The sequence below is a fragment of the Polychytrium aggregatum genome (genome assembly GCF_025602895.1).
Source record: "Polychytrium aggregatum strain JEL109 chromosome Unknown BJ171scaffold_4, whole genome shotgun sequence".
Lineage (NCBI taxonomy): Eukaryota > Fungi > Chytridiomycota > Chytridiomycetes > Polychytriales > Polychytrium > Polychytrium aggregatum.
In genome coordinates, this window is record NW_026516206.1 from 87,486 (window position 1) to 109,680 (window position 22,195).

General features: G+C 59.4%; 7 protein-coding genes across 7 annotated transcripts; 4 read left to right on the plus strand and 3 right to left on the minus strand.

Moving 5' to 3' along the window:
- Window positions 1-2,817: 2,817 nt before the first annotated feature.
- On the minus strand, window positions 2,818-4,330 carry BJ171DRAFT_488896 (uncharacterized protein). Its single transcript, XM_053109415.1, has 2 exons — window positions 3,728-4,330; window positions 2,818-3,043 (listed from the first exon to the last, which is right to left on the minus strand). The coding sequence occupies exons 1-2, from the start codon at window positions 4,189-4,191 to the stop codon at window positions 2,980-2,982; spliced, it is 528 nt and encodes a 175-aa protein (XP_052970513.1). The 5' UTR covers window positions 4,192-4,330; the 3' UTR covers window positions 2,818-2,979.
- On the minus strand, window positions 4,331-5,575 carry BJ171DRAFT_488897 (uncharacterized protein). The gene has a single exon (XM_053109416.1). The coding sequence runs from the start codon at window positions 5,554-5,556 to the stop codon at window positions 4,735-4,737; it is 822 nt and encodes a 273-aa protein (XP_052970514.1). The 5' UTR covers window positions 5,557-5,575; the 3' UTR covers window positions 4,331-4,734.
- On the plus strand, window positions 5,519-7,658 carry BJ171DRAFT_488898 (uncharacterized protein). The gene is made up of 4 exons (XM_053109417.1): window positions 5,519-6,048; window positions 6,157-6,212; window positions 6,476-7,066; window positions 7,200-7,658. The coding sequence occupies exons 1-4, from the start codon at window positions 5,569-5,571 to the stop codon at window positions 7,357-7,359; spliced, it is 1,287 nt and encodes a 428-aa protein (XP_052970515.1). The 5' UTR covers window positions 5,519-5,568; the 3' UTR covers window positions 7,360-7,658.
- Window positions 7,659-8,043: 385 nt separating this feature from the next.
- BJ171DRAFT_577539 (uncharacterized protein) lies at window positions 8,044-11,224 on the minus strand (the record flags this gene model as incomplete). Its single annotated transcript, XM_053113818.1, has 2 exons — window positions 8,044-10,014; window positions 10,244-11,224. The coding sequence occupies 2 exons, from the start codon at window positions 11,222-11,224 to the stop codon at window positions 8,044-8,046; spliced, it is 2,952 nt and encodes a 983-aa protein (XP_052970516.1).
- A 1,508-nt stretch (window positions 11,225-12,732) lies between these two features.
- On the plus strand, window positions 12,733-14,692 carry BJ171DRAFT_488901 (uncharacterized protein). Its single transcript, XM_053109418.1, has 3 exons — window positions 12,733-12,978; window positions 13,091-13,175; window positions 13,300-14,692. The coding sequence occupies exons 1-3, from the start codon at window positions 12,892-12,894 to the stop codon at window positions 14,364-14,366; spliced, it is 1,239 nt and encodes a 412-aa protein (XP_052970517.1). The 5' UTR covers window positions 12,733-12,891; the 3' UTR covers window positions 14,367-14,692.
- Window positions 14,693-15,490: 798 nt separating this feature from the next.
- On the plus strand, window positions 15,491-18,444 carry BJ171DRAFT_437945 (ABC1-domain-containing protein). The gene is made up of 4 exons (XM_053107987.1): window positions 15,491-16,434; window positions 16,678-17,298; window positions 17,426-17,471; window positions 17,614-18,444. The coding sequence occupies exons 1-4, from the start codon at window positions 15,775-15,777 to the stop codon at window positions 18,405-18,407; spliced, it is 2,121 nt and encodes a 706-aa protein (XP_052970518.1). The 5' UTR covers window positions 15,491-15,774; the 3' UTR covers window positions 18,408-18,444.
- Window positions 18,445-18,581: 137 nt separating this feature from the next.
- On the plus strand, window positions 18,582-21,673 carry BJ171DRAFT_488905 (S-adenosyl-L-methionine-dependent methyltransferase). Its single transcript, XM_053109419.1, has 5 exons — window positions 18,582-18,844; window positions 18,967-19,110; window positions 19,234-19,621; window positions 19,876-20,357; window positions 20,725-21,673. Exons 1-5 carry the CDS (start codon window positions 18,713-18,715, stop codon window positions 21,496-21,498), a joined length of 1,920 nt encoding a protein of 639 aa, XP_052970519.1. The 5' UTR covers window positions 18,582-18,712; the 3' UTR covers window positions 21,499-21,673.
- The last annotated feature ends 522 nt before the right edge of the window (window positions 21,674-22,195 follow it).

Consider the following 22,195-nt stretch of genomic DNA (forward strand, 5'->3'; position numbering starts at 1 on the left):
CATCGACAGGCTCCGTGGCGATTCTCCGGGTGGGCGGCAGCTGGACGAGGATGCGCTATTGCCAGCGCAGGGGAGCGGCCGCTGGTCGCAGCCGGAAGAGCAACGGATCCGAGCAGGCTGCACATTGCTGGTCTCCAGCGCATGGCTGTCTCCAGCGCATGGCAGATCCGCCGACATGGAGGCAGCCCGCCCGTCCGGCGAGGCCATTCCGCCATGACTCGATTTGCGTCGGGCTGCTCTCCCATGGGACACATGCTGCTCCCCGCGGCGCTGACATGGCCCGGCAGGAAGCTGACATGACAGGGGCTGACATGTGTGTCCGGTGCTGAGGGCTTTCAAGGGAGGTGGCGAGAAGCAGGACGAGCCGGCGCAGCGACCAAGATCGATCAGATTGCTCGCGATTCCCAGGAAAAAATTGATAGCGATATCCATCCACACCAACACCAGCATCAGCATCAGCATCACAGGCGATTTGTCGTTTCCAAAGGTACCAAAAATATATTCGTTTCTCGTTTCTCAGGTCCGGAGACAAATTCAAAACTTGGGAGCGAAAAAAGAAAGACACGGAGAGGAGCAGGAGGCGGGGAAATCTCCACAGCCCGGGCTCCTCGGTTCATCAAGGATTAATGGGAAGGTCGAGCCACTACAAGGGGGAGAGCGGGAGAGCGAGGATTTGCGGTGGTTGGTATGTACAGAAAATAAGGCGGCTGTCGCTGGATATCAGTCGAGGCGAGCAGCGACAGGGCACAGACGACACGTCAAAGAAAGAGGGATCTTTTTGTCCAGGGAGAAGCTTGCAAAGGAAGAAGAGGAGGAAAAAAACATTGTCCGAGACGTGGTTTGGGGCAAGGGCGGTCGATTGAAGGAGGTCATGGAAGATTTGGAAATTGGGAAGGGCAACTCGCGCTTGGATTGGGAAAGCCAGAGGGGGGGTGTCGAGGTTGAGAGAAGGATGGCCCGAGACAGCTACAGCGGAGTCAACCACTGCGAGCTGAACACGGACTACCTTTTTGGATGGGATTGGCGGTTGCAAACTATGAACGCGGCTTTGTCAATGTGTAGCGGAGTGCTGGTTGGATGGATGGAGGACTGGGATGGGGGATGGATCGCGGTCAGATTGCTTTTTCTTGCGTTGCCGTTGTTGGGAGGACTGTGGTTGTCAGATTGGAGAAGCAGCAACGGACGCGATGCGACAGTTGGTACCATTCCGCGGAGGATGGGGGGGATGGTTGGTTGGTTGGTTGGAGCTGGCTGATATGGGGGGCTCAGCAAACGGGACAGGGCTTGGGGAAACCAGAAGGATCTCGGAGGCAGATCGACGCGGCAAGACGGGAGGCAAACTTGAGACAGGGTTGTTGGGAAGGGCCGGGGCAAGCCGCAGGACTCGGAAGGACTCGGAAAAGGTTGATTACATCGACAGGTGTGCGCTGTACTGGCTGTGCTCCTTGTAGGCGTCCATGGTACGGCCGCGGGTAGCAAAGGATAGCCGCTTCTTGGGGATCGACGGGGCCGACTTGACACCAGAGGGGATGGTGCTAGAGACTTCCTTCTGACGGACCTCGCTGGGGGGGATGGCGGTGGTGACAAAGGTCGTGGGAACGCTGGAGCCAAAGTCGTTCTCGGTCTGGAGATACAGGTGGGTGGACGACATGATGAAGATGGGGGAGTTTGGGTCGGGAAGCCGAACGAGGCTGAGAAGAGGGGCGTGCGCTTGAGGAGCTGGTGTGCAGCTGAGGAGCTTGGCTTGGAGGCGGATGAGGGGCTGAGGTGTACAGAGCAGATGGAGCACATGGCGGCAGAGAGCCGGCTTTATAGGCCGCGCAACCAGAGATGCAGGACCGGGGGGGAGCCGCGCGAGCCGACGTGGACGCCGGGCATGTCAGGACGGCTCAAGGCGACGCAAAGGCGGTCGGATGACGCCTTCCGCGCAGCGAATCGGAAGGGCGGGCGGACATGGGACGGGCTGCGCACCGGCATGTGATGGCCGGGGGGTGGCGGTGGGGGACGGGAGGGCGGGGCGCAGTGTCTGTGAGGTGTCTGTGAGGTGTCTGAATTGTGTCTGTGAGGTGTCTGCGCTGTGTCTGTGTCAGCGACTGCGAGCCGAGTGGTTCCAAGCGCCAAAACCGCGATCCCCGACTGCGACAATGGCAGACGCGCTCCGCACGGGCGTTTTGCGTCATGGCCCGTCAACAAGGGTCGACACAGCGCGCTGCATCAAAGTTGTGCGCGTCTCGGTGCGTTCTCGGTGCGCTCTCGGTGCGTCTCGCTGCGTCTCGGTCCCGTGCGTTCACGCCAACATCGGCCTTCTCGCCGCGCCCTCGCCCCCGCCCTCGCCTCGCCCCTCTCGGACCTTGCGCCCTGACACCTTCAGCGCCCTCCCCGGCGCCGTCTGCATGTCGTCCTGGGCCCTCGGAAGGCCCTGCTTCCTGCCGGCCGGCTCATGTCGCTGGCGGGGATGGTGCAAAGGACCGCCCAGATCGAGATCCGGCCGGCGCAAATGTCAGCAAGCCCGCGCGATGGTGCAATCCCCGCGACGTCGGGCATTGCGTGCGAGATGCTTGGTGATCGGCGGGGTGAAGACTCGCGAGCTGCCCCCGATGGCCAAGACCCACATCCGTCGCATTTCCCCCTCGCTGCTGCAGGTCCCAGGACACACCATGTCGCCAATGCCAGGGCCCTTCCCACGGCCACGTCCCTCTGCATGCATGCACGCAACCACACACCACTCGCCGGCAACCATTGTCAGAGACCACCCGGTGGGCATCCCTCCCACAGCCTCACCCGGCCTGACGACAAAGGCGGCATGTGCCCGGATGCATTACTTTCGTCGTGTCGCTTCATGTATTGGTCGACGCTGAGGGCGTCGTGATCGGCTCGCTTGTTTTCGCCGGTTGTCTGCAGACCAGCTTGTGTCGGCAAGCTTGTTTTCGCCGTGGTCGCCTGCCCATTTTCGTTGCGGTCGCCTGCCCAGAGCCACATCTACTTGGTCGCCCGGGCCGGCAGCAGGCGCTTCATGGCGTTGGTCAGAGGCAGGACCGCAAATCTGCACGGGCGGTAACGGCGCATCGCGTGTGGGTCGCCATGACGCCGGATGAGGGGATGTGGGTCAGCCTTTGCAATCCGGCCACCAGACCCTCGCTTGCGGCCCGCCCTCACCACCGCTGGTCTGCCGAGTGGCACTCGCCTGCCCGTCCTCCCCAGCGATATCCACCCCCCGGCTGCGTGGACTCGCCGCGGCCGTCGTGATGAATGTCCAACGCCCGTCACCGTCGACCTGCAATCCGTCATCCTGTGGCGGCCTTCCTGGATTTCGGTGCCAGGGAGCACACAGTCCCGCAGGCTAGCTGTTGCTGTGGCTGTGATTGCTGCTGTTGCTGCTGCTGTTGTTGCTGCTGCTGTTGTTGTTGTTGTTGCCGTTGCTGCTGCATCGATAAGATCTCGTCTTCCGGAATCGGCCGACGCAGGCACCCACTCCCTGCCAGCGGGTCTGCGGCCATCGATCGATCCCCATGAGCCAGCAGAGTCACAGCCCCAAAAGCACAGCCGATCGCGATTGCTTGGGGAAGAGGAGAAGCCAGACCAGGGCCCGATCGGCTGTGCTTTGACACCTTGGGGATTTGGCTCTCTGGTCCTTTGGTCCTTTGGGTGCGGCCCTCGCTTGGACCGAGAACCGCTGTATCGGCGATCCAGCACCCAGCACCCACCAACAGCGCCTCCCGCCTCCTACCTTGCAAAGTACGGCGTCAGAAACACCGAGAGGCCCAGACGGAGTGGCATCGCTGCCTTGACGAGGGCATACGACGTCACCAGATGCAGCATCATCTGCGAGTCGTCCCTGAGCGACACCGGCGCTCCCGCCAGTTGCAGCAGCCGGGTCATGCGTCGGTTGCCCTCGGCCAGGATCTCCTCCGGAAACGGGATTTGGATGTCAAAGTAGCTCAGCCCAAAGTACAGCAGCGGCAGGGGTGCGATCGCCGTGAGTTCGTGCAGGACCAGGAACGACACCAGATGCGACCCCGGCGCGGCCCGGAACTGCTCGGCATATTTGGCCAGGTGCTTGTTTCGGATCAGTCGCTGCAGGAGCGATGCCGACGGTGCATCTGTCGAGGGTCCTGCGCCGGTGCTAAACGATCGCCAGAGGCCAGGGCCAAGAGGCGAGCGCCGCGGATGCATGCAACGCAGAAAGAACATATCCGATGGGCGACGTCTTGGTGCTGGTGGTTATACCCCAGCTTTCGATGACAGATGTCCAAGATGCCAGAGACGACCCAGAGCAAGTCGGGCGAAAGCCATCTCGGTCCACCGTCGCGGCTCTCGGTCCGCTGTCTCGCTCGCAGAGAAAGAGCACCATGTTCCAAGCCAACATGCGCGCAACAGGCGCAATAGTCTTCATTCGAGGGCAGCGAGGCGGTCGAAACATGAGTGCAGACGCAAACAGAACAGCGGCCAGACAGACAGATAGATAGACAGACAGACAAAACCAGCGGGAAACACCCGAGACAGTCTCCAGGCGAACGAAAGCAGGGCGGCGCCATGGGCAGAGGCAAGAGCAGCGAGTACACATCCTGGCGTCCTCTGGCGTCCATCAGCGAGCAACATCCGTGCATTGAGATGGGCGGACATGTATGCGCAGAGTCCGATCGATCAAGACCCAGAAGGCCGATCCAGGCCTGGCAGCAGCGGATCGGCAGTGGATCGCAGACAAACTCTGCCTCAAGCCAAAGGCGGCCGCATTTAGCGGCGGCGGCGGCCCTTTTGCACGAGCTCAAAGCCGTCTTCGTCGACGATGGGCCCTTGGGGCTCTGGCCGTCCTGAGGAGCCGCCAGCGCCGCCGTTCGAGCCAGAGCCAGAGCCAGAGCCATCTTGGTCGATATCCATGCCGTCGGCTCCAGCACCGTTGCCTTCATCGTCGTCGTTACCGTTGTCGTCGTCGCCAGCCTCGTCGCTGTCGACTTCGTTGTTGTCGCCCACCACTTGCTTGGGTGTGCGCTGCTGCGTCCGGACCTTTTCTCTCAGGAAATCGACAATCTCGAGCCGTCCGAGGACAACCACGTCCTGGTAGAGTTGGACCAGCGCCTTGCCGACTTGCTCGCCGCTGCCGTCCTCAAGATCGGCATCAAAGATCTCGTCAAAATAGCCGGTGAAGTTGTCGCCGAGCTCGTACGCCTCGACGTCGGTGCCATACTTGAGGAAAAAGTCCTTGGTGAACTGCACCATCGTTGCGGCCTGCTCGTTGGTCGCAGGGCCGCTGATTTGCTGCTCCAGCACAAACTGCAGGGCCGGCCAGCGAGCAAAGATCAGGTCGACGCCGTCGCAGAACGGAGTAAAGTTGGCGGGTGGGGAGGCCATAGCGGGAGGCGGCGGGTCTGCTGTCGAACTGGGTGTGGTGGAGTGGCCGAGATGGTTCCTCGATGCTGGTCGATCCGAACAGAGAGTCAAGCGGATGCGAACGAAGGCCCGGCGACTCAACCAAGCCAGCAACAAAAAAGAAAAAAAAAACGTGTCACAGGGGATCGAATTGGATGAGAGGCCAGGAATAGCACGATCAATGCCCATCAATGCCCAGCAATGCCCCCACCCGACAAGGCCGCTGCCTCAACGGGCGCTTGCCTGTCTCGAGCACCGCCCAGCAATCCGTGCAAGTATCTTCTCTCCTGTCCATCATCCTGTCCATCGTCCTGTTCATCGCCCTGTCCAAGTCCCCGCAGTGTCTGGCCTTCTATAATGAACAACTCGCTGTCCCCGGGCCTCTGCGACTGGCGGGTCCAGGCACTCCCCTGCACCGCCAACAACCCCATCGCAGCGTCGCTCTATCTCGCCAGCATCGCACTCAATGCTGCAAACTGGCTCTTTGCCGGCGGCATCCTCCTGCACCGGCTCGTATACAAATCGCAGCGCCTGCTCGACATGCGCATCCCAGGCTCCCTGCCCGTTCGCCCGACCGAGTGGTACCTGGTCTTCATGGTCCTGTTCTGCGCCATGCGGGTCATCCACGGCTCCGTCGTCCTGGGCGGGTTGACATCCATCCTCATCATTGTCGAGTCCGTGGTAGGTGTCCGACCGGTGTTGTCGACATTGCATCTGCCATTGCTATATGCCATCGGGCCTTGCATGTGCTGCTCGATACGAGACGATACCAACCCTATTCGTCTGCAGAACTCTCTCTCGTGGATCTTTCTATTCTATGCACTGGTGCTCTATCTCGTTGGAATGTAAGTGCAGCCTGACAAACCCCAATAAGCAACCCGGAGAGTCCCCTCCAGCCCTGCTTGATAGTCTCCATCCATCCGTCCGTTGTCTGGCCTTCATTCCTCGCCATCGCCAGACATGGTGCTGCATTGCTATTGGTGTTTGCCACCACCACCACCACCATCACCACCACCACCACCACTACCACCATCACCACCACTATCACCACCACAATCGCCACGCCGCTCCGTCTGACCCGGCCTGTCGTCTCGGCCTCGCCTCACAGGTACCACTCGATCCCTGACTCGTTCAAATGGAACTACTCCAACATCGACGGCTCGCCCAAGAGCCCGCTGCTGATCGACATCCTCGCCATCGTCCTGATCATCACGCCAATCCTCTTCAGTCTGCCGCTGGGCATCGTGGCCGCCTACTACCAAGACACCTCGCAGCCCGCCAGTGCCGACTGGATCCAGCGGGCCCACTCGTTCGGCGCCATGAGCGTGTGGCTCCTGCTGATGGTCGTGTGGATGTATTGGGGCCAGCAGTGCATCGTCATCCTGGAGGAGCAGCTCGACGACGCCCAGTCCGACCTTGGACAGCTCTTCCGCGGCGATTCCGAGAGCCACCAGCTGAACCCGCTGCGAGCGCATGTGCAGCGCATGAAGCGGGGCCGCCGGGACGTTGCCTGCCTCAAGGGCTTTGTGATCTCCCACATTGTCGTCATTGGATCCATCTGCGTCTTTGACCTCGTCTACGGTCTCTGGAGCACGGATATGATCGGCCCGAACACGACCATTGACGAGGTCGTTTCTGCCCTGTGGCTGTTGTTTGTGCCATTGATGTCGACGCTGAACCTCGCCGTGATAGCCATGAGGTACGTTGCTGCATCGCGCCACCATGGCCTGCTCTGGTCTGCTCTGGCTTGTTCTGGTCTGCCATGATTCGCTTGCTAATCCAGATGCGTTTGTGGGGGTGGGCGGGTCATCTCGCTCCTGTATCGCTCTCAGCGCCTGGCCCTGCCGGGTCACGGCCGCTGACGTGGGAAAGCGAACCGGAAGTATGCAGTTTGGAGGCTCGTTGCGACGCCGCTCATTGCCTCGACAGCGGTTCCCATCAGCATACCAGTACGGCACCGTGACGGCTGCGGCCCGCAGCGATTCACGATAAGGTACTCACGACTTGGGGCCTGCGGTGATTGCCAGGATCTCCTCTTCCAACCATATCACCCACCACCCAACACTATACTACACGCCACTAGATCAAGCCCTCGGCACCTGTCCGGTCCCAGTGGCTCTGTCGCTTCGTCGTTGCAGGCAACGCAAGCTCCACAACCATGTATACTGAATAAAGGTGCACAATAGTCTACTGTTGATGATAAGGAAATACAGAACGCTTCTCGCTTCCGCTCACTCACTCACTCACTTGATCGATCGAGCCCGCGGTGGCTCGGGGTAGAAATCATCCATGGACAGAGCTTACCAAGTCTTCCGTAATAGTGCCCATCGACGCTTGCACTGTTGTATCAGACTCGATCGATAAAATGTCGTGGATATGCCCACACACTAACAGCATGAGACAGACACCCAAAGCAATGACTCTTGTAACTTGGTCGTTCCCAGCCGAGTGAATGGTCCGATCCAACGATGGCATGGTTTTTGTCCGAAATAACCAATACGTCTCATTGTTATTCAATACGCCGTGCAACGAGCAGTCATCGCTCCTGATAATCTCGCACCCATACAATAGAACAAAACAAAACAGAACAGCGGAACAGAACCATGCAGTGATAAAGTACAGTTTGGCAATCATCGCGTCTTTTGATCAACTTCGGGCAAGCGGGAGGGAAGCCCTTCAGACAGCAACAAACTCGAACGACCACGTTCTGTGTGTCCACAGCTTGACGTCCACAACGGGCTCAGTGAGCGATTCCGGGTGCGTCGTGGGTATTTCCGATGGCCGACCAAAGAGCGTTGATCGGCGCATAACAGCCCGCGGTTTCTGCCCCGTGCTCTGGTCCGGCTGCTCGCCAATGGCAGCGTGCTCCTCGGATCTCTGAGTTCGATGCGTCGAGCTCTTGGAGCTGCCGGCTCGTCTCAGATCCTTCGCCGCTGGTGCCTCCTGGGCTGCTTCAGACAGCATGGCCTGAACCTGGTCGAGGAGTTCCTTGGACGTGTGTCCCGGCTCGTCTCGGTGGCCCTTGACTGAGCAGCTCGACCCTGTTGCGCCGTCATGTAGATCGCCAGCGGGCTCAGCAACGGCTTTGTGGTCGAGCGGGCCAAAGGACGGCGGCGGCAAGCGAATCTGAACGTGCTCCACATCCCACCATGACTTGCGGAAGGGCTGCCTTCCTTTCATGCAATATTCGAATCCGGACGTATTGGGTACGATCGAACCCTCTTGAGCCTGAACCAGAATGCTGGAGGCGAGTCCTCCGGGATTGTCTGAGGCCTTGGTGCCCTTTTGAGAGGCAGCGCCGGCAGCCGGGTCGCTGCCGAGTGCGCTGCTGTCCGGTTTCTGAGCACACGCAGATGAGTCGCAGGCGCCAAAGGACACCTTGGACCTCGAAAGCGATGTTGTTCGCATCGGCTCGCGTTCGTGCGGGCGCCCATGCTCGTGCTCATGCTCGTGCTCCGGGATCGAGCTGCTGATGCACTCGGGCACGCTGGGATCTCGTTTCTCTTTCATGTTGAGAATGGCAATGCTGACCAGCTGGTACGAGTCGGACCTGAGAGACTCGCGATAGGGCCACACGGCGCTGCTGTCACAGTATGCGTGGCACTTGAGGATCTTTTCGATATCGAGGAGCTGTCTGTTATGCTCACAAGTCCGGGCCTCTGCTTCCGAGGTACCATCCCAGCGCGGTGAGTTTGGCGTTTGAGTGCTCGGTGTGGGGGTTTGAGAGCACTGAGGCTCAAGCTCGGCAGACTGTAGCGGCCCGGGAGCCTGGAGGCTCAGCGAGCGAGGCGGCAGCAGCATGGGCTCGCATGAACGGCCATCGTCGAGAGAATGTGGCTCAAAATCGGCGCTCGGGGGCCTTGGGGACTCTCTGCACCCGTCCTTAGAGCTATCGAGCGGCGACGGGAAGATGACCTTGCGGCTCTTCAGGATCTTGAAGCACTCGTTCTTGATCAAATGACGCTGCAGCTTTTCGATGCTGTGGTCGTGAGTCTCGGGCAGCGACTTTGCCTTGCCTTTGCTGCTCTGCTTGCCAAGAGTCGAGAAAATGCTGGACAGACCATGCTCTGGAAGCGAATTGCGGCGACTCTTGCGACGTTGCGCGGAGCGAGGCTGGTCGGACTCGGTACTCTGTCGTGGCAGGTAGTCTTGCGCGTTCTTGGGGATCGCGTAGAACTCAATGTCCTCGCGCAGGACCAGGAGATACTGGATCGGGTGTGGCGGGCGAGTGGGCGCTATCTCGACCATGCTCTCAAGCGGCCTGGGCGGCGGGAGAGCAGCGGGCTCGGCGTGGATGGCTCCAGTGAGGACGCTTGTGGTTGTGGCCGGCACATCAGCAATAGACGGCCCAACCACGGACACGGGTGTGATTTCATTTGCGCTGAGATCAGAGATCGTGTACGCATGTGGGAACCGTTGGGAGATGTACGATACGATCGCACTTTTGGCAGCCGAAATACGCCGGGTGATTCCAAACTGAGTCACCAGGTCCGACCGTTTCGGCGCAGCCGCTGGCTCGGCTGGAAAGCGCTCCATCGTTGAGTTGCGGATTTGAGGGGCCTCGTCAGCGGATGGCGGGTTTTCTTGGGGCAGCATGCATGCGCTTGGATCTGCCTGTGCAGTCTGGGCTGCTTCGGTGAGGATTGACTATGAAATCAGCAAGCGAAGATGTGAGTCAGGTCGTCCGTGAGAAGTACGAGCCACGATCGGCCCCGCTTTGTCGGCTGCCGTGTGATGCATAGGCCCTTTACACCACACCCAGAGGCCCCACCAGGCTTCATGAAGATCAAAGTCTCAGTCGATTCAAGGGCCGGTCGCTGTTACAGTGCACCGGGCCAACTGGATCGCTTTGTACCAGAGACAACAGGCTACTCACGCTGCTTCGAATGGACTCGGCAGTAGCCGGCTCCAGGGAGGGGCCGTTCCCGGCGCTTAAGGCCGCTGCAAGTTCATCAGGCTGCACGGGGCCCTCCTTGGGAGGCTGCTCGTGGGCATCATCAACAACCGGAGCAGCGCTGGTGGAAGGCGGGGCGGTGTTGATCCCGGCCCGAGAGGATCGTCTGGAGGCCGTGCGCGATCCACCGGCAGAACGACGGCGTCCGGAGCGGGTCGTCAAGCTGCGACGCACCATGTCAAGGGCCTTCTTGTGCTCCTCCTCCAGGGCCTTCTTGATTTCTTCGTTCGCGGCAATGACCTGGCGAAGACCATAGGCAATGTACCGAAACAGGGTCGGGTCGAGGTCGGAGTTGACGATTCGCGCCTCATGGAGGTCCGAAAAGGCGCCCTCGAGCAGCTCCTCCTCCGGGTTGCGGAAGGACTCACGTTCGTGCTCGTCGGGGGCTGGGGTGCAGGCCTGACTTGGCTCGGAGCTTGCCGACAGATCCGAGTCGGCTTCGCTTTCGGAATACTCCAGGACAGACTCGTTGTCGGGGTAGTGTTGGCGCCAGCGGAGCGCGGCGGAGCGGGATATGGACGACCTTGCGGCGTTCTCATCGGAGGAGAGGCCTCCCGGCGAAGGCGACTTGGAAGACGACGGAGACTCGGCGCCGGATGGAGCTGGCGTCGGCAGGGCAGCGACCTGAAGGGTGCTTGGATCATCAAGAAAGAGGCCAGGAGGAGTGTTGGTCGCAGGAGGCCGCTCCTGAGGATTGCTCGTGGTAGTTGGCGAGGCCGGCGTGATGGAGCAGAAGGGAATGTAGCCCGAGGGGAAGAGCGACGTGAGTAGGCTATCGGGAAACAGGCAGATCAGCCTGGAAGATATCCGGAAGCGATCGCCACGCAGATTCAGAAAGACAACGGAGTCGCCAAACATGAAGCGATCGGTGGCCGAGCCGGGCGCTGGACTGGGTGGGTTCATCATGAACTGTGGGAGCAAGTCGAGCACGGCCGGCAAAGGCAGATCAAGGACAGGGAGGGGAAATGGGTCGCTGTCGAGATCGAGAAAGGAAAAAGAGCGAAGACCAGCGAGGGCGGGACGAAGAAACGGATCCGAAGAGCCGATGAGGGCGGAAGTGGGATCGAAGACAATCGGAAGCACCGATAGGAACGAGCGGCGGCCGTCGATGCAAGGGCGAGTCTCGCGGACTATATATCAGGGGTATGGCGTGGCGCCGATGCAGTGTCCGTGACGACGGCTGCGATGGACGTTGTCTGAGCGAGCGCCGGTAGTTTGGCCGTGCCGGCGAATGGAAATGGGGACGGAGATGGGATTGATATCCAATGACACGGACAGAGGCCGTAGAGGAATAGTCCAGCGACTGCCAGTGACAGCAGAGAGAGAGCCGAGGATTGATGAGATCGAGACGGAGGTATTGTGACGAGGGTCGGCGTGACGAAGGCCGATGGTATTGACAGCAGCCGGGTTGGCAAGTCGATTCGGCGACGAGTGGCAAACGGGCTCTGCGACGTGACGAATGCTCCGTCATTGGTTGTGTCGGACTGACATGATCCGGACGCCGCCGCCGCGGATTGGCTCACCTGAGGAGAGAGAGTGTGTGTCCGGAACCGATGCTGCAGCGGATCGGGTGGTTGCGATAGGTGAAGATTGCTGCGATGGATGGATGGATGGGTGGATCGATCGAGTGGTTGCGATAGCGAGGACCGCTGCGATTCCTCGCCCGGCAGCGGCAAATGTGCTGCTCCTGGTCATGATTCTGCAAACATGGCCTCGGATCGAGAGCCACGCGCCCATGTCACGACCACGCCCAGCGACGACACTTTGATTTAGCTGCCCTCCTCCTCCACCACCACCAACAGCGTCGCCTGCCTCTGTCCACGATCGCAGCGTCATCTGCTTTCCCGTCTTGCTGCTCAGTCAGCCGCCATCGGCATTGGCGCTGACCGAGACCGTCCATCTGGGTCCTGGGAAACGCAGCCCACCTCTGCCGGCGCGTCTGGTGCAAGTATGCCTCGCTGGCGTGGAGCGACAACGATCCTGGGTCTGATTCCAGGATTGGTGCTGGTTCCGCCATGCGATCTGCTATGCAACCCTCCATGCGATCTGCTATACAACCCTCCATGCGATCCGCTGCACCGCACTGGACTTGCAGCGGCGCCGACCCCAGGCCATCTGCCCTCCACCGCCACCAGGCAGTGCTCAATGCAGCCACACAACGGCCACAGTCGAGCCGCCCCAACACAGCGCCACACAATCCACAAAACCGATGAGGACCCACACAACAGCCACAGCGCAGCAGTCACAATTCAGCAGCCACAATGCAGCAGCCACACCGCTGCGCGTCGGCGCCGCCGCCTGTCGCACCGCCCTTGCGCGCGTGGCGTGTCCCTCGGCGTCGCCACCCGCCGTGCTGTGCCCCGTGCGTTCGCCATTCAAAAGCGATCGATCGCCGCTGTCCGCCTCGTTGCGTTTTTGGTCCAACATCCTTTGCCCTCGGCTTCGCTGGCCATCTGTCTGGACAGCGCTCTCGGCTCTGCAAGTCTCCAGGAGCACCCGTCTCGATAGCCCTTCGCTTCCGTCCAGATCGAGATCCAGATCCAAACTGCCCTCGTCCCTGTCCAATTGCCATGTCTGTCCTCTTTCGCTGGGCCATCGCCCTCGTCCTCCTGCTGTCCCAGGCAGCTGCCGATCCAACCCTGCAGTATCTGCCCCAGGTACGGCGCTCGTCTCTGGAGGAAACACACCCCGCATCGCTTTTGTGTCTGCTGCACTCGACTGACTCGACATCGACAACTGCTGGATGCTGCTTCGTTCGTCACCATCCAGGGCAACTACCAGTTTCCCTTCTACTCCTCTGTGCCCCTCGGCACCCAAAACACCCAAATCAAGCGCCTTGTCTTTGCCCTGCACGGTATGTTCTCTCTCCCTCTCTCCACTGCGGCGCTCTGCCGTACCGGTCGTCTTCCTTCGTTTCTGCATCCTCGTCTCCCAACTTCTGTAGTGACCGGCCTGCTAACGTCCTCTCCGAACCCCAGGCATCGGCGGTAACGCTCTCCAGGACTTTACCACCGTCACTGGAAACTTCCCAAACATCATGTTTGAGACTGCCTTTGTCACGCCCTACTTTTACTGCAGTGGCGACTCGACTGTCGCCTCCAACGCTCTGACCTTCTGCGCCGGCTGGCTTGACGGCACGGCGAGCGACCAAAACAGCACCCTCTATTCCTTCGACATGATCGACCAGCTCGTCCTGCTCGCCAAGAAAAACTTCCCATCCATCAACTACTACATCTTTGCAGGCCACTCTGCCGGTGGCCAGACCATCCTGCGCTACGCGTCCTCGACCCAGATCGGCATCGCCGAGTATCTCTATGCCAACGTCAAGTACATTGTTGCCGGTGCCGGCACCTATCTCTACCTCAACAGCTACCGTCTCAACAGCAACGTCGACCCCACCACTATCTGCCAGTCGCTGGACAACTGTCCCTTGACCCAGAATGACTTTGTGCAGAACTACGTGCCGCCGCCGCCCCGCCAGTCATGCAGCGTCTATGACAGCGGCAAGTACGGTCTCTCTAGCGTCAACGATCCCAGCCAGCCGCCAAACTATGCCCAGCGTGCGACCGCTGACTGGATCTTCAACTCCCTCGTCGAGCGCAACATCACCTACATGGTCGGCGACCTCGACACCGTCGCCAACTACAAGCTTGACGTTACCTGCTCTGCCATGGCCCAGGGCCCCGCCAGTCGCAAGATGCGCTTCCTCATCTTCTCGCGGTACATGCAGATCTTCTTCCCGGTCTACCAGCAGTACCAGAACCACAAGATCGTCCCTGGCTGCCCTCACAGCGATCCTTGCATCTACTCGAGCAAGGAGTTTGAGCTCGAGGTGTACTCTGGCACGACCATCAATCCCCCGGACTTGCCTCCGGCCTCGTCTATCACTGACAGCGGCTCGCTTCCCGATTCCACCCCCGTTGCCAAAGTTTCTGGTAACGGCGGCTCTACCAGCTCGGCCCCGTCGGCCCTCCCGTCCTCGGTGCTCGTGGGTGCATGCACCGTTGCCATCGCGGCGGTGCTTTCCGGGCTCTGGGCTTTGTAATGATCCCGCACATCTTCTCCTCAACCCACGTGGCTCCTCGGCTCGTTTGCTGTGCTGCTGTCATACTCCCACATGTCATCCCATTATACGTTTCCCTTTCTATCTTTTTCCTATTCCCTCAGGTATTGCCCTTGCGCTGCGTCGACTGTGTGTGTGTCCTGGCCTGGCTGCTCGGCACAATCGCTTGTTGCTTGTCAATCAATGCCGACTGCACCCACTTCCGAAACCCGCTGGCTGTTCGGCTGCCCAGAGCGCCGCGAATACATCATCTTTACAGTCAATCCAATAAAAAAACGGGACACCCGTGATTTTGACGATTGATCAAATATTTTGTTACCCAATGCAATCGCGCGCTGGCCATGATCATTCTGTGATTTGAATCAAGGGCGTCATTGTGGGAATCGCTCCCAGCTCGAGATGCGCTGGATGAGTGCCACACCAAGTCCCAAGATCCATGTGTGCTCGGTGAACGAGTTCAACACATCCCAGGTGTGCTCACACTGTCGGGAATTCAAGCGACTCGATAAGGTCGAGCATCTTGATGTCGAGAAACCACATTTTGTCCGGAGCTGTGCAAGCTGCCATACGCTGTGGGATCGAGACATCAATGCAGCCAGGAACATGATCTCGGTATGCCAGTCGATCATCGCCACAGGAGATCGACCGGGTGTATTCAAGACTGTGCTCCCGAAACCAACCAAAACAAAGAGATTGCCAACGAAGACAGGAGTGCAGTGCCATGGCCTACCCGCTGGGCCTACAGTCAGTCAGCGGGCTTCAGATATCTGAAGCCAGAAAGGGAAAGTGTCCCGTTTATTTCTGGACCGACTGTAGATCCGCGAATAGCTGTTCTGGCTTGCATGCATGCGTTTTGCACACCGAGTAAACTCGTTCTCTGCCGCCTCGGTGGATGGCGAGAACCACGGCAACTTTGATGCCGAGCAGTCTCGCCCTATCACCGCCGTTGCCGTATCATAATCGCCGTTGCCGTATCATAAGCGCTGTTGCCGTATCAGCGCCATCATGTCGTGGGTTGTCGTATGACGCGCCGCATCCAATCCACCGGCCGTCCGAGCTCAAAAAGACAAGCCTCGACTGCTGGCCGCAGATTCCTGCCTGCCCTCCATCGCACCGTCGCTCTGTTGGGCTGGCAGCAGACAGCAGCTCTTTGCGCTCACAGACCTCGGTCGTCAGCCTCCTCGGACCATTTGGCAATATCGGCCTCTCGGGCGGCCGCCTGTGCATATTGCCATCCGCAGTCTTTCGAAGAGCACAACAACCGCAATCGCACCCACAATCGCAATCAAAATTGCAGCCATCACTGTACCGCTGCATCTGCATCTCCATCTCCATCTGCATCCCAGTCTATCCACGCCCACTCGACGACACCCGTTGCCCGGCTTGCGCTATGCGAGTGGGTCTGCTCGCATCTCTCTGCCCTCGGCTCGTCCAACAGTCATCCCGCCATTCCCTCATCCAAGCACGCTCAGTGTCTCATCAAACAGCCGCACGATGGCCCGGCTTTCGTCTGCGATCCATCCCAGAGTGGCGGCGGCGACTGATTCTCCTCTGGAGAATGTCCGTGCCGTCGCTCACACGCTCAAGGCTTACCATTCGGCTTAGATCTTCGCCGTGGCCCAAGACGGCCTTGAATCTGTGTCGGCTCGCCGCAAACATGACTTCGGTTGCTGCTGTCTGCGGCTCTCGCACTCTCTTCTTCTCCTTTCGAAGCCCGTGGCTAGGACCGATGCGTTTCCGGCGACAGCAGCCGGCACTCCGCTCATGCTTGGCCCCTTGGCTGTCCGAATTCAGCATCGTGGTGCTCGACACACCGGCCTCGGGACTCTTTCGATGGATCTCGTTCGGGATGCAGTCGCTTTACCGCCTCGTGCGCATCTCCGTGCGTGTCGTCGTGCTGGCGTTGATCTTTCTCCCGGTGGCAGCCTCCTTCCCACTCTGGCTGGTTGTCGACTACCACGATATCGTCAACGGACGGGAGCCTCGTCGTGTCTGGTGGCCATGGATGCTGCTCTATGCTTTTGAGCTCGCCGGACCGACGTTTATCAAGGTACGAATCTGTGTGTGGAACCGGGCGGTTGTTTCACTGGGCGAATGACCGAAGTTGCGTGATTGTCTGGCCGTTGCGGAATGGTCGGCTCGACTGACTACTCGCTGGTTGCAAGAACATCAGCCGAGCGTCGTGCCAGCCTTCCATCTGCCCTGATGCATCTTCTTTGACGAGCCTGATCGGCCATCACTGCGCCTATGATATGCACCGCCGCTCACGATGTGCCCTCCGTCCGATTCGCAGTTGGGTCAATGGGCAAGCTCGCGCAAGGACATGTTCCCACCATACCTCTGCGATATCCTCTCGAAGCTGCAAGCCAATGTTAAACCTCATTCAATTCAGGCCACCCGTGTCATGATCCAGCGCGAGTTTGGCCGTCCAATCGAAGATATGTTTGAACTATTCCAAGAAAAGGAAATCGGAGTCGGCGCAATTGCGCAAGTGTATCGGGCTCGACTCAAGAGCAACGACGGATTGTCTGGCGAGGAGTGTGCCGTGAAGGTTCTTCACCCCGGCGTGGAGGAGCTGCTCGAGGACGATCTCGCCATCATGGCCACCTGCGCATCGCTCTTAAGCCTGATTCCCGGTGTGCAGTGGCTCAGCCTGCCGGACGAAGTTGCAGTGTTTGGTGAAATGATGAAGCTGCAAATTGACCTTCGAAACGAGGCCCACAACCTCCGCCAATTCATCGCCAACTTCAGCGACCGCCCGAATGTGCTCTTTCCTGAGCCGATCCTTGGGCTGGACCGCAAGACCGTCCTGGTCGAGACCTTTGTGCATGCCATCCCAATCCAATCCTTTCTCGAAAAGGGCCACAGCCAAGTGACGTCCGTCTTGGGCGAGTACGGACTCGATGCGTTTTTGGTGAGTGGTCAGTCGTGTCAGCTCCGGCGTTTGGACCGCCGCGATGCCGTCGAAACGCTTTTAGATTCTGCTTCAGATCCCTCGACAGCTTCCTAATCCTATCCCGACCCCGTCTTCCTCGCCACAGCACATGCTTGTGCTCGACAACCACGTTCATGCGGACCTCCATCCAGGTAAGCGACCTTTCCATCTGCGGTTGGGCTCCCGTTTTTGTGCAATTATCAGCAGCAACCAGAGCGAGTACTCCCCTTCTGCGGTGTTCAAACCAAGGCTGTATCTGACACACATCGCCATGTTTGTCTCGACATCCCCAAGGTAATATCTACGTTACCTTCCGACGGCCCTCGGACAACCAATCCACCCTCAAGACGCTCTTCCTCCGATACTTTTATCCAAACTACTCTCGTAGCCACGAGCTGGTGTCGGAGGAGTTTCTCCAGAGCCTGAAGGAAGTCTCGACGGAGGAGTGGGCATCCCATGTCGAACAGCTCTATGCCCAGGGATTCGAGCCACAGATGGTGTTCTTCGACGCAGGGCTTACCTCCACGCTCTCGGCCGCCAACCTGGTCAACTTTCTTGAGCTGTTCCGAGCAATCGCCGAGTTCAACGGGCAGCGGGTGGGCGAACTCATGATCGAAAAGTCCAAGACGCCGTGGACAGCGATCGACGCCGAAGGATTTGTGCACAAGACCGAGTCATTTATCCGCGACATCCAGCTGTCCACTTTGAAGCTGTCCAAGCTCCAGCTGGGCTTTATCCTAGGCACGGTGCTTTCTCTGGTGCGCGAGCACCACGTCAAGCTCGAGGGCGACTTTGTCAACGTCGGTGTTGCCGTGATGCTTCTGGAGGGCGTTGGTCGCCAGATGAATCCCGAGATCGACCTGCTCGAGCGGGCTCTGCCGATCCTGAACCGCGCAATCCTGACGGGAAAGAGCTTTGGCATCAAGGTGGTGGACGAAGACCCCTCGACCCTCAAGATCATGGGGGTTGTTGGTGTGATGGTGTATCTGGAGCTGCTGGTGTACACTCTGGTCCACGGATCGCTGCGCGAGCTCAGGCAGGTCAACGAGTCGCTGCTCGAGGGAGGGCTGCTGTATGTTCCTGAATAGAGACCGCTTCGGGTGCAACGAGGTGGAGATAGAATCGAGCAGGGTCTCTGTGACTGTCTCTGTCGAGGAGAGTGGGCACAGTACTGTGCACTGGCCTCCTGGCTCGTCCAACGGACATTGCCTGAGGTCGATCGTCGAGATTGCTCAACGCCGATCGTCGAGATTGCCCGAGGCCAAACGCGCTCTTTCATGGCGAACGAAAGCCCCAAGGCCCCAGAGCTCCCGATCTCGCTCTCACTTCATCGCACACGCCCTGCTTCGTGATCGACCCTGGCGCACTTTGCCCCGCTATCGGCCCTGCCTCAATGTCCCTGGCACACACGGCGACAGTGTCGCCCAAAAGCGCTAACGAGAAACTCACAAAGTTCCTGAAGGACCAGTTTCCAGTCCAGATCGCCTCGATCGCCCAGGCGGCTCGCCTCATCTCCAACGGCCAGGTCAGTTGCCGGCCCACAGCATCACTGATACTCGGCAAAACGACATTCTGGAAGATGGCTACATGCCTCCTCCCTCCTGCTCGGGTGCGCTGAACCAAGACTTCCGTGTCGATTTGCGCCAGGTTTCGGTCAATGGCAAGATCGTCCAGAAGGCCGTCTACAAGCTCAAGGCCGCCGATATCGTGGCGATCAAGACAGCCAAGAAGGGCGAGGGCAGTCGCACTGGCGGCCCTGAGCGAGACTTTTTCGCCAAGTTGGGCATTCATGTAGGTGCTGGTGGTTGCGAGCGATGTCGGGGTGTCGCTTCGGGCGGCTGTTGGTGCAGTGCCGTGCAGATCCCTCTGTACATTCAGCAGCCATGCATTAAGCAGCCAGACGCTCCGCACCAGGTTCACTTCGAGAACAGAGATCTGGCGATTGTCTGGAAACCGAGCGGCATCAGCGTTGGCAAAAGCCAGCGCGGCTCCTCGGAGCAATCCATCGAAGCCTCGCTGCCGTCGCTGCTCAGTCCGGCCCCGCCAAGCAGCACCAGCAACGACGATAGCAGCCTAGAGCAAGACGAAGGCCGGTGCGAGCCTCGGTGCATATCTTTCCTGGACAGGGCCACCGCGGGACTCGTTATCTGTGCCAAAACACAAGAAGCCTATCGGATGATCGGCCAGCTCTACAAAGAGGGCCTGGTGACAGAGACATGGAAGGCCCTCTGCGTTGGACATGTGGGCGATACCCGCAAGCTGGCGCCGTTCGAGACGTTTGAGATTACCAACAAGATCGACGGTAAGTGTGGCGCTGGTTATTGGGTGCTGCAACTAGTCCGGAACTGCCGCTGCTTGGCGGCTTGATTCTCTGAGGTGGCATCGCCGGCATTGATGGTCGTGGCGGATCAATCCATGTACTCTGTCGAATGGGTGATGCGGCAGACCCCTCCAACGTCGCTTCAATCCGAATACCTTGAGAGTATCCGCCATCTCCTTACCTATCATCACAACCTCGCCCCATATCCATCCTCGTGGATCACAACTCACTCTCAGATACCGAAGCCATCACCCTCTGCACTTTCCTTGAAGCCACCCGAGCTCGCAACTATCCCGGTGGATATATATCGACGATATTGGCCAGCCCGATCCAGGAGTCAACGCCGCTCTGTGGCCAGGTCCGCCAGCACCTGTCTCAGACACATGGCGGGCACCCCCATGTCCTGGTCGGAGCGCCTCCATCGGATACGCCCACGCCCGCAGCCGAACGAGGGGACTACCTGGCACTCATTGAAATCGAGCTGGACCTTTTGCATCCCGATGGCCGGACCGAGCCCATCCACGTGCGCGCCGAGGAGCCCAAGAAGTTCAAGACACTCAAGAAGCGAGAAGAGGAGACGTGGCTGGCTCGTCGGAACCAAGATCTGGAGGAGCTGAGGACGTTTCGTCTCCAGCACGGCATGAATGGCGAGATTCCCAAGGACGACGAAACCAAGCTGGACGAAGGCGTGCCAATACCATACATTGTCGGTGAGAAGGCAAGTCACCCATCTGGACCTGCCAGTCGGATCGCCTAGACACGCGGCGGCGGATAGCAACCTACCTCTGTGGTCAGCTGTGATGAATCGTACTCTTGGCGACCATAGGTTGCGCCAGGGAGGGGTGACTACTGCCTCGCTCGCTTCTGGGATACCATGCTCACATACTCTGCCCCCTCCCAATATATCGGATGCATCGACCACTCCACACTGTTCGGCAATGACAACCATGGCAAATTTATCAAACGGGAATCATCGCTCGTATCTGTTGAACCTCGTGAAACCCCGGATCTCCTCCAACACTCGAATGCTGAACACTCGGAATCCTTCGAATGGCCGACTTTGCTGGCCGCGACAAGGCGTGCAGGACTTTTTCGGCCTGTCCTTCATCGTCAGCCCCGCGGTGATGATTCCTCGCGTGGGCACCGAAACCTTGATCCAGTGCGGGATTGACGCCGCTATGCGTCTCCGAGGCGACCCGTCGCAGCCTCCCCACCATGCGATCCGAGCCATTGATCTCGGAACAGGATCGGGATGTGTCCTGCTTTCCATCCTGAAACACTTGCCCAACTCGACTGGCCTGGGCCTGGACCTTTCGGAGCAAGCTCTCGCGGTTGCAGCACAAAACGGCCAGAAGATCCTCGGTGCGGCAGGGGCATCACGAGCCGTCTTTGCCAAAGGGGCCTTTCAAGATGTCGCCGCTGTTGCCGAGGCGAGCTATCTGCAGGGACCCAACGACGACAGCCGGCTGATCGATGTGGTTGTGTCAAATCCGCCGTATTTGGCCAGGAGCCTGGTGCAGTCAAATCGACTGTATGCCCAGCAACGCCACGAGCCCGAGCTGGCTCTGGCTGGCGGAGACGATGGATTCCAAGCCTTCCGCGAGATCAAGCATGGACTGGCCCAGCTGGGCTGCCGGGGATGGCTCCGGGCCGGAGCGGAATGTATCATCGAAATCATTGGCAGCGACATGGGCGAGAAGGTAAAGGAGATCTTCCTCGACATCGACAGCCAGCAGACCGGCTCTGACGACGAGACGGCGGCGCAAGGCAAATGGAAATATCTCCAGATCCACAGCGACCCCAAGGGCATCCCGCGGTGTGTTTCGTTCGCCTGGCGAGCCAAGAAGCACGGCGTGTAGATGGAGCCGAACACGCGGCGATAATAGCATTGGATAGCCCGGCGCGCCTGGGACTTGCTCGATGATCATGTCTCGCTGATCATGTCTCAATGATCATGTCTCGTTCATGATGCATCCCACTCTCAACACGTGCGCTCGTTGCTGAGACGCATCCTTTGGCACGTTGTCACACAGCATTCCCACAGCCTGGTGCGTGCTGTGCCGTCCGCGTGCGCGTTGGCGGCGTGATCTCAGGTTGAGTCACCGGAGAGCTCCGTATTTCAACTCGCCCTGGTCTCGCCCACCACCTGCATCTTCTTCCTCCTTCGCAAAGACAAAACCAGTCGATAACCGTCCCGCCGCAATGCTGCCGGGCAGCCTGTCCCTATCCCGGCCCTGTCGAGGCGTCTTGGTGCTGCTCGCCTGTGTCTTGCTCCTGGCTTGCACCGTCCTCGTGGCCCGTCCCAAGAGCCAGCCACATGAATCCTCCTTCGTCAGTACCTACATTACCAGTTTCGTCAATCCATCGCCGCCGCCGGTCTCTACCGATGCACCCGTATCTGCGCCGACGCCAGTGTCCACTCCCGTCGCTGAGCCGCGCATGTCCTATTTTGAGCTCAACGTCACCTTTGGAACCGGCAGTCCAGACTGCGTCGACAAGTCCATGTTCTTCGTCAATGGCGTCTTCCCCGGCCCGGCCATCCGAGCCCAGGTCGGC

Coding starts and splice junctions, on each gene's coding strand:
- BJ171DRAFT_488896 (XM_053109415.1), bottom strand. CDS start 4,191: ATGTTCTTTCTGCGTTGCATGCATCCGCGGCGCTCGCCTCTTGGCCCT. Junction 3,044..3,727: donor CTGACGCCGTACTTTGCAAG/GTAGGAGGCGGG, acceptor CCGCCCGTGCAG/ATTTGCGGTCCTGCCTCTGA.
- BJ171DRAFT_488897 (XM_053109416.1), bottom strand. CDS start 5,556: ATGGGCATTGATCGTGCTATTCCTGGCCTCTCATCCAATTCGATCCCC.
- BJ171DRAFT_437945 (XM_053107987.1), top strand. CDS start 15,775: ATGCGAGTGGGTCTGCTCGCATCTCTCTGCCCTCGGCTCGTCCAACAG. Junction 16,435..16,677: donor CCGGACCGACGTTTATCAAG/GTACGAATCTGT, acceptor TCCGATTCGCAG/TTGGGTCAATGGGCAAGCTC. Junction 17,472..17,613: donor TCATGCGGACCTCCATCCAG/GTAAGCGACCTT, acceptor GACATCCCCAAG/GTAATATCTACGTTACCTTC.
- BJ171DRAFT_488901 (XM_053109418.1), top strand. CDS start 12,892: ATGTCTGTCCTCTTTCGCTGGGCCATCGCCCTCGTCCTCCTGCTGTCC. Junction 12,979..13,090: donor CCCTGCAGTATCTGCCCCAG/GTACGGCGCTCG, acceptor GTCACCATCCAG/GGCAACTACCAGTTTCCCTT. Junction 13,176..13,299: donor CCTTGTCTTTGCCCTGCACG/GTATGTTCTCTC, acceptor TCCGAACCCCAG/GCATCGGCGGTAACGCTCTC.
- BJ171DRAFT_488905 (XM_053109419.1), top strand. CDS start 18,713: ATGTCCCTGGCACACACGGCGACAGTGTCGCCCAAAAGCGCTAACGAG. Junction 19,111..19,233: donor TCGCCAAGTTGGGCATTCAT/GTAGGTGCTGGT, acceptor GCTCCGCACCAG/GTTCACTTCGAGAACAGAGA. Junction 20,358..20,724: donor CATACATTGTCGGTGAGAAG/GCAAGTCACCCA, acceptor CAAGGCGTGCAG/GACTTTTTCGGCCTGTCCTT.
- BJ171DRAFT_488898 (XM_053109417.1), top strand. CDS start 5,569: ATGCCCCCACCCGACAAGGCCGCTGCCTCAACGGGCGCTTGCCTGTCT. Junction 6,049..6,156: donor TCATCATTGTCGAGTCCGTG/GTAGGTGTCCGA, acceptor ATTCGTCTGCAG/AACTCTCTCTCGTGGATCTT. Junction 7,067..7,199: donor CTCGCCGTGATAGCCATGAG/GTACGTTGCTGC, acceptor TATCGCTCTCAG/CGCCTGGCCCTGCCGGGTCA.